The 16926-nt window shown below is 46.8% G+C and overlaps 1 protein-coding gene across 1 annotated transcript in view; it reads right to left on the bottom strand.

Moving 5' to 3' along the window:
• Window positions 1-343: 343 nt before the first annotated feature.
• LOC140843934 (nuclear envelope pore membrane protein POM 121-like) overlaps window positions 344-16926 on the bottom strand; it is a 33251-nt gene continuing 16668 nt past the window's right edge. The window contains exons 2-9 of the mRNA XM_073214472.1: window positions 15122-15320; window positions 4643-4734; window positions 3959-4032; window positions 3360-3475; window positions 3127-3232; window positions 2705-2884; window positions 1249-1388; window positions 344-1084 (exon numbers count right to left, since the gene is read on the bottom strand). Coding sequence (XP_073070573.1) covers window positions 1037-1084; window positions 1249-1388; window positions 2705-2884; window positions 3127-3232; window positions 3360-3475; window positions 3959-4032; window positions 4643-4734; window positions 15122-15320 — 955 coding nt within the window. The 3' untranslated portion in view covers window positions 344-1036. The remainder of the gene's footprint in view (window positions 1085-1248; window positions 1389-2704; window positions 2885-3126; window positions 3233-3359; window positions 3476-3958; window positions 4033-4642; window positions 4735-15121; window positions 15321-16926) is intronic.

Below are 16926 nucleotides of genomic sequence, written 5' to 3' on the forward strand. Positions count from 1 at the left end.
CGAGTACCCATTCGAGCTGGTCATGGCGGTGAGTGACCCCTGGTTCCCTGGCCCCAAGTGACGGTTAGAGGGGCTCAGCTATGCCGCGACTGAGAGGGAGCTCCTCATTCCCCCCGATGAGAAGGGATCACTGAGCTGCTCCACTGACCCGCTAGGTCCAGTTTCTAGCCAATGACCCCCTCTGCCCAGCCACCCCACCTTTCACAAACCCTGGCTCACCGGCCAACACACAGGGTCTTTCTTTGTCCTTGTTGGAGCTTCCTGTTCTCTCATCTCACGCTTCTCTGACAGAAAACAAGGATAACAGGGGCCAAGCCTCTGTTGTCATTTGGTGCAATGGGAATAATAATAATAATGACGATATTTATTCTGATGATGGTGACAGCGACCATTCACTGAGGGTTTGCCGCCCTAAGTTTTTACATACGTTGTTTCACTTAATGCCCAGTAGTGCACATTATTCCCGTTGAACCTCCACTACACTGAAGCTGGACCAGCAGAGGGGATGGCCCCGACGTCTGTGGCCAGGAAGCAGCAGAGCCCGGGCTCTCATCCTCGCAGCGGGGACTCCAGAGCTGTGATTTTAAACCACAACACCCCGGGTCCTCCCGCTCGCACACCCTCTCCCCACTCTTAGGAGGTGGGCACCAGGAGGAGAGGGGCTCGGTGGGCAGGAAGGGTCTGGGAGCAGTTGCTCTCAGGGTGGATTTGGCCTGACTGTAGGACGAAACTCAAGTCGGGCAGCCAGGCAGTGGGGGGCCTAGAACTGGCTCCCAGCCCTCAGCCTCCCGGATGGGTGGTCTTTGCAGAGTGGGGCAGGTGCTGGAGACAGGTGGACGTGCCTCTCCGTCGTGGTGCCATCTCTCTGCCTCTTGGAGCTTCCCTTCCTTGGGAAGAACAGGGGCATTGCACGGGGTTGTGGTGGGGAGTGAATGAGATGGCTCCTGTGGGCGCTCCTGCAGGAACATGGTGCCTCTGGGTGAGGGGTCTGGGGTGGGGGCATGGGGCGTAGGCTACTTCCTGCCGACGTGGTTATCTATGCTATACGCCTGCGTTTTCTGTCGGGCTCCCAGGGATCTTGATCCTGCACCAATGGAAAAAGACCTCATCAGGGCAGTTACTACCAGAGACTGCTTCTCTGTGTGCCCTAAGCTGTGGAGGGCCAGGCCCGCAGAACCCTGGGTGCTTCAACAGGACTTCCCAGGCTGAGTTCCTTGGGAGGCAGGAGGCCCGGGAAGGTATTTTTACCTGGCTTTCCTGTGGTTTGGGAAAAATCCTGCCAGAAACAGCTCCTCTCTGAGCTCTGCTGCCTATCTGCAAACCTCGGCGGCGCATGACTGCCAGTGAGGTCACATCTTTCTTGTACCCAGAGGGGAAGGGAACGCACCCTGTTAGGCAGGAAAATAGATATGAGTGGGATGGAAAGAGAATAAGGCCAGGAAAAAGCCCAATAAAAAAGACCTAGAGTTAATCAGTTAAAGCTCAAAAAGCCATGAGCAACTTGGCCTGGAATGTTTGAATATTCCCCAGAGAAAGGAGGGCACCTCAGCAGAGCCCGTGGCTTTATTGTGTTAATCAGACAGGCTCAGCTTATGTTTTTAACTTTACCTATCTGCTGTTTTTTTTCTCCTTTGGCCCTAATCAAGTAGTTTGCAATCTGCACAATGAATAATGGCAAGCAAGCCCAGCATAAACAACATAGCAACAGGCAGGAAGGATTCCATCTTCAAAATAAGATTGGGTCTTAATACCCAGGAAGTTAAGAAGATGCTTCACTTACTCTTTAGCAAACAGACAACTCAGCCCACCTTCGGGGCCGGGCAGGCAGCCTTGATCTGCTCCCAGACCAAGAAACGCCGGGCTCCCAGGGAGAAATCAGAGCAGGAAGTCCCTTGTGTTAAGTTAGTTCTAAGTATTCAAGGCCCACCTAACAGGTCTGCACCCCAAGCCCTTAGTCACATTCCTGAAGAATCCTGAAATGGGGATCCCCAAAACTGTCAGGGTGCTCCTCTCTCTCTGAGGTCGCCTGCACTTTTTCTCTAAGTAACTTTAAATAAAACTTTTCCTCTGCTCACTACTGTGTCTCTGCCCTTCAATTCTTTGTCACGGCGGGAACAAGAATGGAGGGAATACACAATGCCTCCTCCCCAACAGTGCCACTGCAGCAGACTCTAGGAAGAACAGAAAACGTGAATTCTGGTATCTGAAATGTGACGGTATTGGTGCTCTAGAAGCCTTGCTGTGCCAGGGATTCAGGAGTCAGCAAATCCGACTCATCTCTACCACAGGTTCTTCAAGTATTCATTCCTCAACATCAAGGAAGGGCTCTTTATTTCTACCCTTCACAGATCATAAGGCAGACAGCAGGGGATAAACCTTGGCCTAGCAGGGGTTCCATGTGTGGACACTAAGGAAAATCCAATCCTCTGAACCCAAGCACGGCTCAGAGCAGCTAAGGAATGGGGCTGCAAGCCAACAGCCGTCTGACTCCCAAAACCAGGCTGCCTTCTCCAGCTTTAAGGGCGGCAGGCCCCTCCCTACAATCTGCGCCTGATGAGAGGGTTCTGAAGCCGCCAGGCCTACACCAGCTCAGGTGTGCCAAGCCAGAGCAGGTTCAGCCGTTTCAGTGACCGACTGGAATGCTGCGTTCACCTGAGCAGAGGCTGATGGCACTGTGTGCTGCCCAGAAAGCCCTCCCGCTCACCTGGGCAAGATGGTAGGCACAGGAAGTCTGCCAACTGCTCCAAGTGCCTCAGCAGCACGTCAGTCACTGCGGCTGGGAGGGAGGCTGCGGGAGCAGCAGTCTCAGCAGCGGGCAGGGTGACATTCGGAGGAGAAGGTGGGGTGGCAGGTGGGTCCCCACCCTCCGAGTTCGATGCAGTTTCTAAGGAAGAAAGACAAACGCTTGTCCTCCCTGGCAGGGGAATTCTTTCTGGGGGCCTCGCAGAGCACGGGGAGGCTTGGGGACTCGGGGGAACTCGTGCACAAATGCTTCCTCTCAGTCTCAGGGCTCACTGTGCTCGGAGCCCACTGAGAACCCAAGAGGTGGATTTCTCAGAGGAGAAAGACCAAAAGGGAACCAAAGGGAACCGTCTCGGGAGTGTGAAGTTAACCCATGTTCCTCACCACCCTCACCCTGGAAGATCCACTTCAGCCACTTCTCCGACTGAGCTTGCTCCTCCCGGTAATACTCTTCGCGTGTGATCGGGCCGCAGAGCACGGGAGCTGGAGGCTACCAGGAGAAGAAGGAGAAGCCGAGCCGGTCAGAAGGCAGTGAAAGAAACCTGTGCCCACCCTTCCGTTCCCGAGACGCAGGGGAGCCAGGCTGGGGTGGGCAGGGGCGGCTGGACAGGCCATACCAAGATCAGCGGGATCCCTCGCCTGGAGGGCACCAGGGGAAACCTGCGTCTGCGGAGCCGGGAGCTGCTGGGCGTAGGTGGAGAATCCCAGTTCTGCTTCCCAGGTGTGGTTGTGCCTGCAAATAAAGGACCCGACTTCCTTCCTTCCTCCTCTCTTCCAGAAATGGAGAGGTTTGTCTAGCCAGCCTAGTTTGTAACACTGAACTGTCACTAGGTGTCTCTGGGATTCTATCTTCCATGGTTTGGGCTCTTGGATGGTGTCCGCAAGATTATTTCTGACAGTCAAGACGACATGAGGTGGGAATTGCTCCAAATGTGTGCACACGGTTGCTGACTGGACAGAAATTGCCTGGACTGCTCAGGTTCCCCCACCTAGGCTTACCTTACCCCGCAGCCCCCAGGTGGCCTGGGTCATGCTCTACGAGTCTGGGCCACCTTCCCTTACCAGACCAGGAAGCCTGAAGGACAGGAACGTCTCTCTCTCTGTAACTACCAGGCCCCACACAAATCAAGGCTCAGTACATGTGTCCAGTGGGTCATGGCCCATGCGCCCTCCATACACACTACCACCAACACATGCCATGCGTTCATCAACTTACCCTGTTCTCCCTGGGACTGCTTGTCTCCTATGGAGGGAGCTGAGGAGCCAGAATGAGGAGAAAGCTCCTCTCCTCTGTCGGAGGAAGAGGCCCAAGTAAGTACTGGATAACTTCTTACACCCTCCTAACTACCGACTGGCCAACGTCGAGAACAACCATGACTAAGATCCCAGTGTGTCAAGACAACATATAAAATAAATCAAAGAAAATGCCTAAAGAAATGAAGGGAGGCAGTTCAGGGAAGCCACAGAAACACCTTCGTCTTAACACAAGCACAAAACAATCTCCAGAACCTTACGTCCAACCTGGCAAATTTCCGAGAGTTCCAGTCACACCTCTATCTCTAAGAAAGCGGCATTCTAGTCGGACACCTGGAGGGTCAGCTGGGGTCTAGAATGTGAAGCCTGCCGCCCACTCCCATCAGTCACTCTGGTCACTCTGTCCTGTGCAGCCCTTCCCCTTACATCCCATTCCCTCCCGCTGCAGCATGACGGGGAGCAGAGGCCGGTGTGGTCACTGTGTGATGACTGCAAGAGACAGAGCGATTCAGGGCGGCACCATCGCCGCCCTTCAGATGTGAACCGCTTTGATTCTCCAAGTCGGAGTCTCAGATGGCCTAAGTGCTGAGTGAATTCCCCTCCTTTCCTGCCCTCTGATTAGTCCACACGGCAAATCACTGGTTACCTCATTTTCCTTGGTGACCTCTCTGCTGTCTGCAGGCGGAACGAGGAGGGACCGGAGGAGGGTGACGAGCTGGGACCTCTCCTCTTCCAGAACTAAAAGCCAAACACAAGTCACGTGACTGACACTATGTAATAACTTAGGGGCTGACCGTCAACATAATTCTGTGGCTCTAATCCATCACTGTAGATAAAGTCTCCTTTCCACGTGACTCAAAAACACTTCTTTGTGAAGAGGAGCTTCTGGAAAGTGAGTCAATTGCCAGTATTAACTATGGGGAATGAAGTCGGAAAAAGTAATGGAATGCTAATAAACGGCAGAGGAATGAGCGTCCTTTCTGCATGTCCTGAAGAGTGGAGCGTCATACTCAGCGACGGCGGGGAGCGGGCTCTGACGCACACAAGGCCACTCTGTACTCGTCCACGGAAAGGATAAAGGGACACTCAGAGACTGTTCCCGTGAAGACAAGCCAGGAAGCTAGGTTAGTCTTGCTTCCATTGAATTGTCAGTTTTATTTTATTAAAATTAAAAAATACGCTATTGTGATGCTTGTGACTTTTGCAACATCTATGACATTTACTGTCACATGATAATTATCCCTACAGCCATCTATCCGTGACCAGCCAGGGTTGAGGAGAATCCAGTTCAACACTTAGGGGAAAAGTGCTTTCTCTCACCACACAGACGTGATAAAAGATTTACATTTAGAAGTGTAACAAACAAAGGACTATAACGAAACAGACAAGCAGTTAGATAAGGTTGGGTAGGGAGGGACTGTACGAGAGAGAGAAGACAGAAAGCTGACAGACTGTTCCATAAAACTAAGAACCTTTCTCTCTAAAAATATTGTCCCATGGGAAAGAGACTTTACTGTACACCCTTTGTGCCATTTGAATTTTCAACCATACTAATGTTTCCATAAACCATAAATAAAATAGGAAACCGAAACACCCCGAAACAAAAACAAAACCATAAGCAACATTAAAAGGCACGTCTTTTCCATTAAACTGATGAATTCATGTCTGTACCATGTAAAAACGGAGTCTCGCAATTCCATGTGAATATCACGACCGTGTCGGGGAGAGCGGGAAGGAGCACGCAGCAAGGCAACTCCCAGAAGCAGCCTGTGTCTCGGGCAGGTAGCTCAGCACTGGCGTCCCGTTTTTATTTGCCGAGTTCCTACTTCATAAGGACACTATACCTTCAGACTCCACAAAGAATCTCAAGACAAGTATGACGGTTCCATCGTCAAGAAATTGACAATCTGGAAAAGAGACAGGGCAGAGCACGAAATGATGACAGCAATGAAAGATAAAGAAGGTCTGTGCCCAGGAGCCAAGAAGCCACCATGCGGAGTTCAGTTAGAGAAATCGGGGGATGAAGGGGGCACTTGAGATGGTCCTTCATGATTTGGCTTAAAAAAGACAACCACACTTGAAGAAAGGCAAACTTTATATAGGCTTGCAGTGGGACGCGCACGTCATTCCGGACAGAGAACAGAACAAGGAAAGGTAAGGAAGCAGGAAAGTATCAGTATTAGGTGCTCTTAGGAGGCATTCTGGTTTGCCTTAATTATGGGTGTATATAAAGGGATAAAAGGTTAGAAATGCAAGCTGGAGGTTTGGCAATTTAAGGCCATTGCAAATATTTCTGCTTTGGAAAACAGTAGGTCCTGTTAAGACAAACGGAGACACCAATGCCACACACACAGAGGTCAGAGGACTTCTCACGTTCTGTTACATAATCAGTCCCAGTTTAATGCTGGTACTAATTTACATAATCAGTCCCAGTTTAATGCTGGTAATGATTTACCATGGCAAAGCTAGAACTTCTAATTTGCTCAGCTAGGATTTGGGTATTTACTAGTGTTCCTCTGGAAAAATTAAATCAAGTCTAGTAGCTATGCTACCACTCACTCCAAACATGAGGGCTGCCACCTGGGCTGACCGCACTGCATTCAGTATTCACCGCCCGTTCTTCCAATGAGGCACCGGGTAAAGAAGGTTCACGTATAGTCTCTGCTTCCTGACACCTGCTTCTGAGAACTTACATTTTCAAACATCACACACCTATAGGGGGCTGCTAACTACTCACAACAGAATATCCGACAACTGTCAGTGCCAGTGAGTGTACGTCTTGCCTTAGGTCACAGGCTCCACCGGTAATGGGAACTTTACAACTAAATGTGGCAAAGGCCTCGTACAGTGTTCTAGACCCACCACCTGCTGAGGGCACGCAGCAAATGCTGAAGACGATGAGGAGCGCATCTGTTTGGAGGCACGGCGGCACGGAAGAGCTCTAACGCCGTGAGACGCGGTGGGGACAAGACAGAGAAGAGAAGCCCAGAGACGAGCCTGCCTCCAGGTCTGCATTTCCCCCAGGTGACTTGCCGTTTCCACAAGGGAAAGCTGCAGTGCGGAGGCTGCGAGCAGCTGTCCCCAGCCTCACAGGGTTGAAGACACAAATAACGGACTCAGAGCTTTCCAAAGTGGAGGGGTCCTAACAAAACCTCGGTTGGGATCACACAGGCTACACGAGAAGACAGGAGGCAATCAGAAATAAACCAGCCCCCCGAGAACGGACAACTCAGAATCCGTGTCAGTCCCAAGTAGGCAGAGGAATCTGCTCCCTCCCTGGCTGCCTGCCAGAGGGAAAAGGGAAACCTCTCTGGAGAAAGACACCACCACCCAGAGCATCAAGTTAGTGCCACTTTGTTTTGTGTTTTTCACTGTCTGACAGATAAACAACACATAAAATCAGGCATGTAAGATAAGATTTGACCACTAACCAGGTGGACAGAGCACAGAAGATTCAAATACTGGAGTGGTCAAGACTTTAGAGGGACGAGTTACTGTGATTTAAATGACAGTATGGAGATTCCAGGCAGAAATGGTAGATATAAAATTGACTAACTGAGATTAGTGAACTGGAAAACTGAAGAACTGATGGTTGGGAGACAGATGGTGGGAAACACGCAGAGACACACATAGGACGCCGTGAAGACGTCTAACATGTCCTAGAATAGTTACTAGAGAGACGTGAGAAAACAGGGCAGAACAGTATAAAAGATAATGGCTGAGAGCTTCTCAAAACCATCAAAGTCATCAAGCCACACAGTAAGTTCCAAGCAAGAGAAACCACAAGGCAGCACTTCTCAGTAAAGTTTCCCTTCAAGTGAAGGTGGAGCACTTACCAAAACTGCACATGTGCTGGGGCATCAAGCAAATGCAGAACATTTCAAGGACTGATGAAGACACCATGTGACCCAGCAGAATTAAGCTAAAAGCCCGTAATTAAAAGATAACTAGAGAATTCCCAACCATTTAAAAGTTAAGCAGCGTACTTCTAAGTAACCCATGAGTCAAAGAAGAAATCACAATGGCAATTAGAAAATATTTTTAACTGCATGAAAATGAAAAATCCTTCTATTTCAAAACTAGTGGGATGAAGCTAAAGTTGAATTCACAGTAACCTTCAAAACATACATGAGAAAAGAGAACAGGCTGAAACCGAGTGATCTAAGAATCCACACTTAAAGCCACAAAGGCATCCTAGCACCTCAAACATGAAGAAAGGGAGAAGGAAATAGTACCTATGAGAACAGAAATTAAAGAAACAGAAAAACATAAGAGAATGGCTCCTAAAGTTGGTACTTGACAATATGACTTTGGAAACGGAACTCCCTTAATCCAATAAAGGTATCTACAAAGAATGTCTATATTCAAATGTCACATGCAATAGAAAACTGGAAAGTGCTCCCTCTGAGATTGGGAAAAACAAGGCAAAGATGTTTGCTATCACTTCTGTTCAACATTGTACTGGAGATCTTAGCCAAGTGCAGTAACGCATAAAAAAACAATAAAAGGACTGGAAGAAAGGAGAAAAAGTGTCATGATTGCAGACATGACATACATATAAAAATCCGGAAGAATATACAGATAAATGTTCAGAGTTTAGCAAGTTTTCTGAACACAAAAATCAGTTGCATTTCTAACATCAGCAACAAATTTTCAATGTACTATTTATAACAGCATCAAAAACATACATCTAGGAAAAATTTAATAAAAGATACAAAAAACCACTACACAGAGAAGTTGATGATGTAAATAAGTGAAGAATGTACGGTGCTCATGGATTTTAAGATTAAATACTGTACAAATATCGATTCTCTCCAAAATAACTGTTAGATTAAAGGCAATCCCAATCAATAGCTCAGCAAGTGCTTTTTGTTTTGGTTTTGGTAGAAACTGACACATTGATTCTAAATTTATGTAGAAATGCACAGGGTCTGATGCAAGAGCCTTCAGAAGAGGAATGAGAGAAATGACAGCGTTGGGTGACTTATTCTACTAGATATCAAAACATAAAGACTGTACAGCATAGGGAAGAGAAAAAGATGGGCACAGGCAGAAAAACAGAGCAGCGGAACAGGTCAGAATCTAGAAGTGGATCCGCGTACACGTGGGCATTTCAATTGCAACTGTGGGATTACTATAGAAATCAAGCATAGAAATCAAACGTATAATCATATATGACTTGGTTATTTTTCCTGTAATTCCTGATAAGTGATCAAGAACAGAACAAACAAGACCAAGACAGTTTCTGTGCCCTAATTGCCTTTGCTATTGTTTCAATACCATGTGAGACATCGTGGCCCAGGAGACCGGAGCCTGCTGAGGATGCAGTTTCCAGTTGGTTAATGACTGTCTAGTAAGTCCCCCCCACAGGATTCTAATGTTGTGAACACGTATGTGCTCAATAAATACAAAGGGTGCCCTCTCAGCACCACTCTTGCGCTGTTAGGCCTCGAGTCCCCTGGCTGGTCCTTTCAGGTCTCCGGGATCTCATCGTGTCTCCCCCCTTATCTGCAGGTTGGAAGCAGGGAGGGACCGACATGCAACAAAGCCGATACTGTGAGCAATAGGGAAAGGGTGACCCATTCTTTCGGTGAATGTTACAGAATCAAACGGATATTACATGGAAAAATATTAAGACTGATCTTGACCTCACACCATGTAAAACAAAGTTTTTCAGGTGAGGATCCAAATGTGAAAGGAAAAATAATGAAGTTCCTAGAAAGGACTATTGGAGAGGATCATCACGGCCCTCGGCAGGCACAGATTTCCTAAACAGCACAGAAAAGACACTAACCGCAAGTGAAATGACTGAAAGAGAACGAAATGGGGGACGCTTACTTACAGCAACATATATCATTCAGAAAGCTTGCATCTAGAACATATAAAGAACTTGTATACGTCAGTAAAGAAAAGATATAGAACCTAATAGAAAAGTCAAGAAACTTGCACAGGCACTTCATAGAAAAGGATGTACAAATGGCCAATGAACTCATACTTTTAACTCATTAGTAATCAGGAAAATGCAAATTAAAACTACAATGAAATGCTACTTCACACCCACTGAAATGGGTCATTAAAGAGACTGGCAACAGCAGGTGTCAGTGAGGATGTGTAACCCCAGGAACAAAAGCTCCCCTGCTGTGGTAGGAGTATTAACTGAAACATCACTTTCTACAATTGGTCAAATTGCTAAGACCGAACATACACGTACTTGATATATGTGCACCAAAAGACTAATACAAGAATGTCTAGAGCAGCATTACGCATAGTGGCTCCAAACTGGAAACCCAAACGTCCAGTGGTAGAATGGTTAAGTTGCGATATATCCTACAGTTTAAGAGAATACACAACGAAAATGAAAGACCCCTGTTACCTGCAACAGCACGGATGAATCTCACAAGTAAAATGGTGAGTGAAGGAACCCACACATAAAAGAAAGCATATTCTGTTCCCATTGATATGAGGTTCAGAAACAGGGACAACTATATGTGGTGCTAATAATCAGGAAAGAAGAGAGGGAAGGAGTAGTGACTGAGAGTGGGTATGAGAGGGGCTCGGGGACGTTGAAAATGATTTATTAACTTGGCCTGGGTGGTGGTTCCATGGAATGGTTACGCTTTTGACACCTGTTTTTCTGCACATTTTAAAAAGGCCATTAAAGAGAGTTTATATGACACACAACGCATGCAATATATAATGACAAAAAGCATGCAAAAAGCACATATGTGATGATCCCACTTGCATAAAACAGCTCCGCAAGTCTGTATTATCTGTGTGTGTATGGACGATAGGAATATTAACAATCGGGACTATGAGATGGAGACTGGGATAGCCAGGACCAGGGAATTTTACTTTTTACTTAACAGTGATCCATACTTAAAATGTTTTTGAAACCAGGAGAGGTAATACTTGCAGCACATTACAAATTCCAACAAGTATATATTCAAAAGTTAGTTTTCCTCCTATCTCGGTAAGCACGTTTCTAATACACCCTGTCCGAATTATTCTATGTACATTAAAAGATTAAAGAAAGCAGCAGCACAGAGGACACTATACATACAGTTCCTGCACCTTTATCTTTTTATGTATTTTTGTGATCATTCACATCAGTGCCTATTAAGCTACCTTATTCATTTTAATAGTTTCATAGTATTTCAACTTACGGAGATACTGTTAGCTATTCAACTAGCTATTTAACTGTACCAGAAAAGGTACAGTTACATTATTTCCAAGCTTCTGCTATTTAAATAATTCTATAATCTACATCCTTTTATATGACTTTGATTATTCATGTAGCATTAAGTCCTAAAAGTAAGCCTGCTGGATCAAAGGGCAGGTGCATCTCTAATGTTGGTAATTACCGTCCAACTGCCCTCTCGAGAGCTATACCAACTGACACGTTCACGAGCAATACATGAAAAGCCTGTTTTTGCAAATACTTTTACAGTTTCTATTTTACATTTAAATCTTTAGTTCGCTTGGAATTATGTTTCTGAGTAATTGAAAAGCCGCTCACACTCCCTCGGAAGAGACACAAATACTGTTCCTTGCACGTCAAACTGGTAAAACCCAAAGCTATGACAACCTAATCTGTTGGTGAGACGGTGGAGAAAGGGCCCCCCGGTGCACCGCTGGTGAGAATGCTAAATGATCCATACGCTAAGCCGGGAAATCTAACGACATCTAGCAAAATTGTAACCTTTGACCTGGGACTCACATCTTCTAGGAACTTATCCCAGAAGCATAATGACCAAAGTGTGAAGCGACACGTGAACTAAAGGATTCTTTGTGGCACCACGGTAATAGCAGAAACAACCCAATGTTTATCAATAGACAATTGGAGTAACTATGCAGTTGCAAAAAAAAAAAAGAATCTCTATATACTGCCATTCTCTCTAGAATATAGTAAGTGGAAAAAGGCTCTAGGAGACGTCCGCGTTCCCCGCCGGTGGGGAGGGCACGCGGCGGCCGCCCCAGCGCGTGAGCTCCGCGCCTGTGGCGTCGGCCGCGGGGCCAGCGAGCCCTCCGCTCCCGCGGGGGGAGCCTGACACCTGGGGCCGCCAGGGGGCGCCGGCCGCGCGGGCCCGGAGAGCCCGGGGAGGCGGTGCTGTCAGGCCAGCGACCTGACGCCTGGGGGCGCCCCGCCCGGCCCCCGGACCCACGTCTCCGTAGCCACGCCCCGAGCACGTTCGTCCCGCCCCCGGAGCCGCGCCCCGAGCACCCTGGCTCCGCCCAGGCCGGGCCGGATGCCTGGGCCCCGGCGCCCGCCTTTGCACGGGGTGCTCCACACTCGGCGATAACGCCGACCCCGGGCTGGGCTTGCGGGCGCGCTCGCACCCCGGCCGCCCGTCCCCGGGTCGCGGCTCCCCAGCCGGGAGATCGCAGCTGTGCAGAATGAATCACCAGAGGCGTCTTCCAGATACGAAACACAGTGGGATGATCCACGGACCCCGAATGAGCGACAGGCCTGTGCGGAGAGGCAGCGGTGGAAGGCTGCGGTCGTCGGCGGGGAAGGCCCCTGCACACCCAAGCCTGCCTTCACAGGAAGAGTGCGGGCACAGAAGGGGCAGAGGTGCCTTTCATTATTTTGTCAGCTACTGGTGTTTTCACAGTACTTTAATGCCTGATTTCAAATTACAGCAGTACTAATATTTATTCTGAAAGGCAGGTTTCCATGTAGCAGATATTAGCAACTTCCGACACAATCTCTAGGAATAATTCGCGGTTCTGAACCGTGCTTTAGGAAAACATTTCCTGTACAAACAGGCATTTAAGAAAGCACAAGTTATCTTAACATTCCAACAATTATCATATACAACCAAGTAGAAAAGTACTGAAGCTCAGTCGTTATCAGCACCCCATTCCATGCCTTTTATGGTGCGTCCCTCATCCTCTCATGTCACTGCAACACTTTAAGTGAGCCAGCCATTGAACAGTTCACATACGCTAGCCGCATTGCTAACAATACACTCAGCAGGTAACAGTGTAAATTAAGTTAACCATCAATACTTGCTTGAATACACAATAAAATACCTAAGGAAAGAAAAAAAATAGTAAAGTCTAAATTACCACAAGTGACAAACATTTAGAAACCCGACCTGACCTGTTTTCATTCAACTGCCTGCTGAATTTTTCTTCACGCCCCATGAAAAGCACAATTCAACTTGAAAGGGTAATGTTACAGGCAACATGTTAGAATAAGCAGTAATTCAAATTAAGATAAACTAATGAACATTTCTAGAATAAGAAAAAAACAAGACCTATATTTAAAACCCAAGTTTAAAGACATCTTTACAATAATACCTCATGATTTTCAATGAATACGCTTTTTAATAAAATATGTACATTATGCTACTGATTAACGTGAAGATAATTTACAAGTCCTTCACTTTCTCTATGACTGAAATTCAATCCTATGAGGACAACATAATTTTGTTGTGTCACAAAAGTACTTTATAATAATTTAAACATAACTATTGCTCAAGACTGAGGTTACACTCTGTGAAACCATGCATAAATTCAAAGCTTTATAAGTAGATTAAAAGCCATAAGGGGTACATCTAAAACATATAAAACAACCTGTTAAAAAGTTTAAGATTATTTTTACCCTGCCTGCTTGTTAGGCCATCATACATAGCATCGTATAATGTCAAGTCCGAAGCTCTGAGTGTGACTTAAGTTCCCCGAAATTAAATGACTGTACTTATTTAAAATAATAGTAATAGGTGGCACTTCCTGAATGCTTACAATGGACAATATAAACTCCTGAACACTTTATATGTACTACCTTGCAACTACCTTATGAAGTAGGTCAAAATCATTATTTCCGTAAGTGTACAGCCTTACCTTCAGATTTTTTGTTACATATATTAATTACATACCTTTAATACTCAAAAAAAAAAAAAAAAAGACTATAAGAGACATGTGACCCAAATGCAATGAGTTGATTTTTGGTCCCTGTTCAAAGTAACTATAATAAAACTGGGTAATAAGGGCAAATTGGAGTGATAATAACTAACATTAAGTCACGATTATTCAGAGGAATAGAGGTACTGTGGTTATTAATGTTCAAAAGTTTAAAAAATACACTAAAGTACCTACAGGTGAAACAACATGTTTGTACTTTAAAACACAAGAGCAAAACCAATCTGGGGTGGGGGTGTTGACGGAACAGGACTGACAAAAGAGTTAAGTGCTGGAGCTACGTGGAGGTTCATATGATATTTTCCCTTCCTTTTGTGTATGTATGACATTTGACATAAAATTGTGAGGAGGAGCAATGACTGACTGTGTATCTCATATTGGGTCTGTTGTGATCACTGATTGAGGAAATGTGTGTACAGTGCTCAGCAGAGGGCCTAGTGCAGAATAAAGACTTCATACTATTGTCCTCTGCATTTGCCATAACTGCCTGGCTGGGGCCTTCATCTCCTATATTTGTCATTGATCATTAACATGTCATTTATATTACTCTAAGAGCCTTTGGTACGGATGAAAACTTATGTCAAATTCTTTCTCCTCTCAAAAACCTCCTCCACACATGCGTTATTTTTTTCAAGCTCCTATATATCGGGTGCCCACTTACTGACAAGCACTGTAATGGGTGCTTTTCAAACATCACCTTCAATCTTTACAACAGTCCTTTAGAGATGAGAAAAAGAGAGTTCAAGTCATTTACCTGCCCAAGAGTCTATAGCTTAGCTACTAAGTGCCAAAGCCAAGATTTGAACCCAAGTCATTCTGGTAGCAAAACTTGAGCTGTTCTCCAGTCTACACTACATCCTTTCTAAAAAGAATTATAACCACTTATTTTAAAGACTTTCATTAAATTCCCAGTACCTATAGGATGAGTTTATGACCCAATGCAATCCAGACTCAATCTACCCTTTTAATCAGATTAGTACCATTTTTGAAGTATTCATCCTTTGTCCATTTATCTATAGTAGTGGCTCTGTCTTGCATCCAGGTTTCCACATAAGCATTCTGGGCTTTCTAGTTTGTTCCACTGGTCTATAGCGAACATTCAGGGGTTGGTAACTGCTGTCACCTTAGAGGTGATCTCAGCATCTGACAGAAGGCAGCTAGTAAACACTGCACAATCAACAAATAAACGCAAAGAACCCACTTCTTCCACAGCACCAGGGGAAGGAACCTGAGAGATGCCTCCAGTCGAGCTGTAGGAACTGGTAATGGCATTGCGGCTGGACATACGGATGCCACATGTGCACGTGCCCTTCAAGCAGCTCACAGCATAGGTGGAGGGTCTCTTATCCAAGTGGCCATCTGAGCTCTGGGAACTGAAGCCACTCTTCGGAGGCCCAGGCCTTAAAGGGAAATAAAAGGGAAAAACACAGATGTGCTACTGAAAGGCAGCAACATTGTTTTAAGGCTTCATCCCATGGTCACAATGTAATGTAATGAAAAAGGACAATGTTGTTAATCTTACTGTTAATTCAGCTACACATGTCTCACAAAGTCAGAAAGGGAAAGCTCAGTATTTTAAAAATTAAACGTATGATTCTACTTATGTATACTCTAGGAAACGCACACAAATCTACAGTGACAGAATGGGGACCACTGGATGCCTGGCAGCAGGGGCAGGGCGAGAGGGAGGTCTTAGGCTCCACCGAGGGGCCCGGGGAAACTTCTGGCAGGAATGGTGATGTTCAGTATCTTGGCTGCGGTGATGGTTTCATGGGTGTGAAATTGAGACAACATAGTTACTGCGGCAAGTTCCTCAAAATGTTCCTCTCTGATTTCAAAGAGGAAGATGTTCCTACACTGATGGGCAGTGACTGCAATGGGGTCTGGGGGGGACACGATAACAGGGGGGAATGTTGTAACCACATTGTTTTTTCATGTGAAACATTCATGAGTGTATATCAATAATACCTTAATAAAATAAATAAATTAAAAACAAAAAACAAAAAAACAAAGTCAAGTCCTCGGTCTTGGGAGGGTCAGCGTGTCTTACCCGCAGGAAGGCCTCCAAGGGGACCGGAGGGAAGGAGGGCGGTCCGAGGGGTGAATGGGATGGCGGCGGGCCGTCGGGGCAGGCGGGGCCGGCGGGGCCGGCGGGTGGGCGGAGCTTCCGAGGAGGGCCGGGCGGGCCGGTGGGCGGGCCGGTGAGCGGAGATGGGTGAGAAGTCCTCGCACCAGCTCCGTGAAAAGAAGTCCCACCAGAGTGATGAGAAGGGCTCCCACCAGCTGGGTGAGAAAACCTCCCACCAGCTGGGTGAGAAGCCCTCCCACCAGCTGGGTGAGAAAACCTCCCATGACGGGCGATCAGCGAGGTCTGTCTGGGTAGCGAGCTAGCGACCGCAGTCCAAGGCTTCTCTACCAGACTGACTCCCTCTGCCAGCGCGCCTGGGCCAGGGGCGAGGCGGGCATTGTGCGCTGGCGGGCATTGTGCGCTGGCGGGCATTGTGCGCTGGCGGCGCGCGCTCCGGGGTCGCCGGGACACGGCGCGCGAAAGGGGTCTCGGGGCCCGCGGCCCGGTGCCCACCCCCCCTGCGGGGGTCAGCGCCTGGGACAAAAATCACACCCACCCTTACGCTGCCTTGAGCGCCTTGCCCATGTGTTTTTTTTTTTAAGTTTTCCAATATATTTATTGTAAAAATTTCACATATAAGTGGACCCATACAGTTCAAACGCATGTTGTTGAAGGGCCAACTGTTTCTGAATATTTTTTAGTATTTTAATGTATTTATTGACTTTTGGTGTACCTCCTTGATTTTTTTAAGAGGTTCTGAGGATTACAGTATACATGCCTGATTGTGTACCACCTGCTTATGATCAGTATTTTATCACTTGAAGTAAATGTAGAAGCCTTACCGCCATTCAGATCCTTTCACCCTCCCCCTCTTATGTCAATTTCAGGGTCGTTATGTGATTTACACTGACGAACACTGACAGCCTCACCCGATACTG

This window comes from Manis javanica, chromosome 10 (genome assembly GCF_040802235.1).
Source record: "Manis javanica isolate MJ-LG chromosome 10, MJ_LKY, whole genome shotgun sequence".
In the NCBI taxonomy this organism is placed as follows: Eukaryota; Metazoa; Chordata; class Mammalia; order Pholidota; family Manidae; genus Manis; species Manis javanica.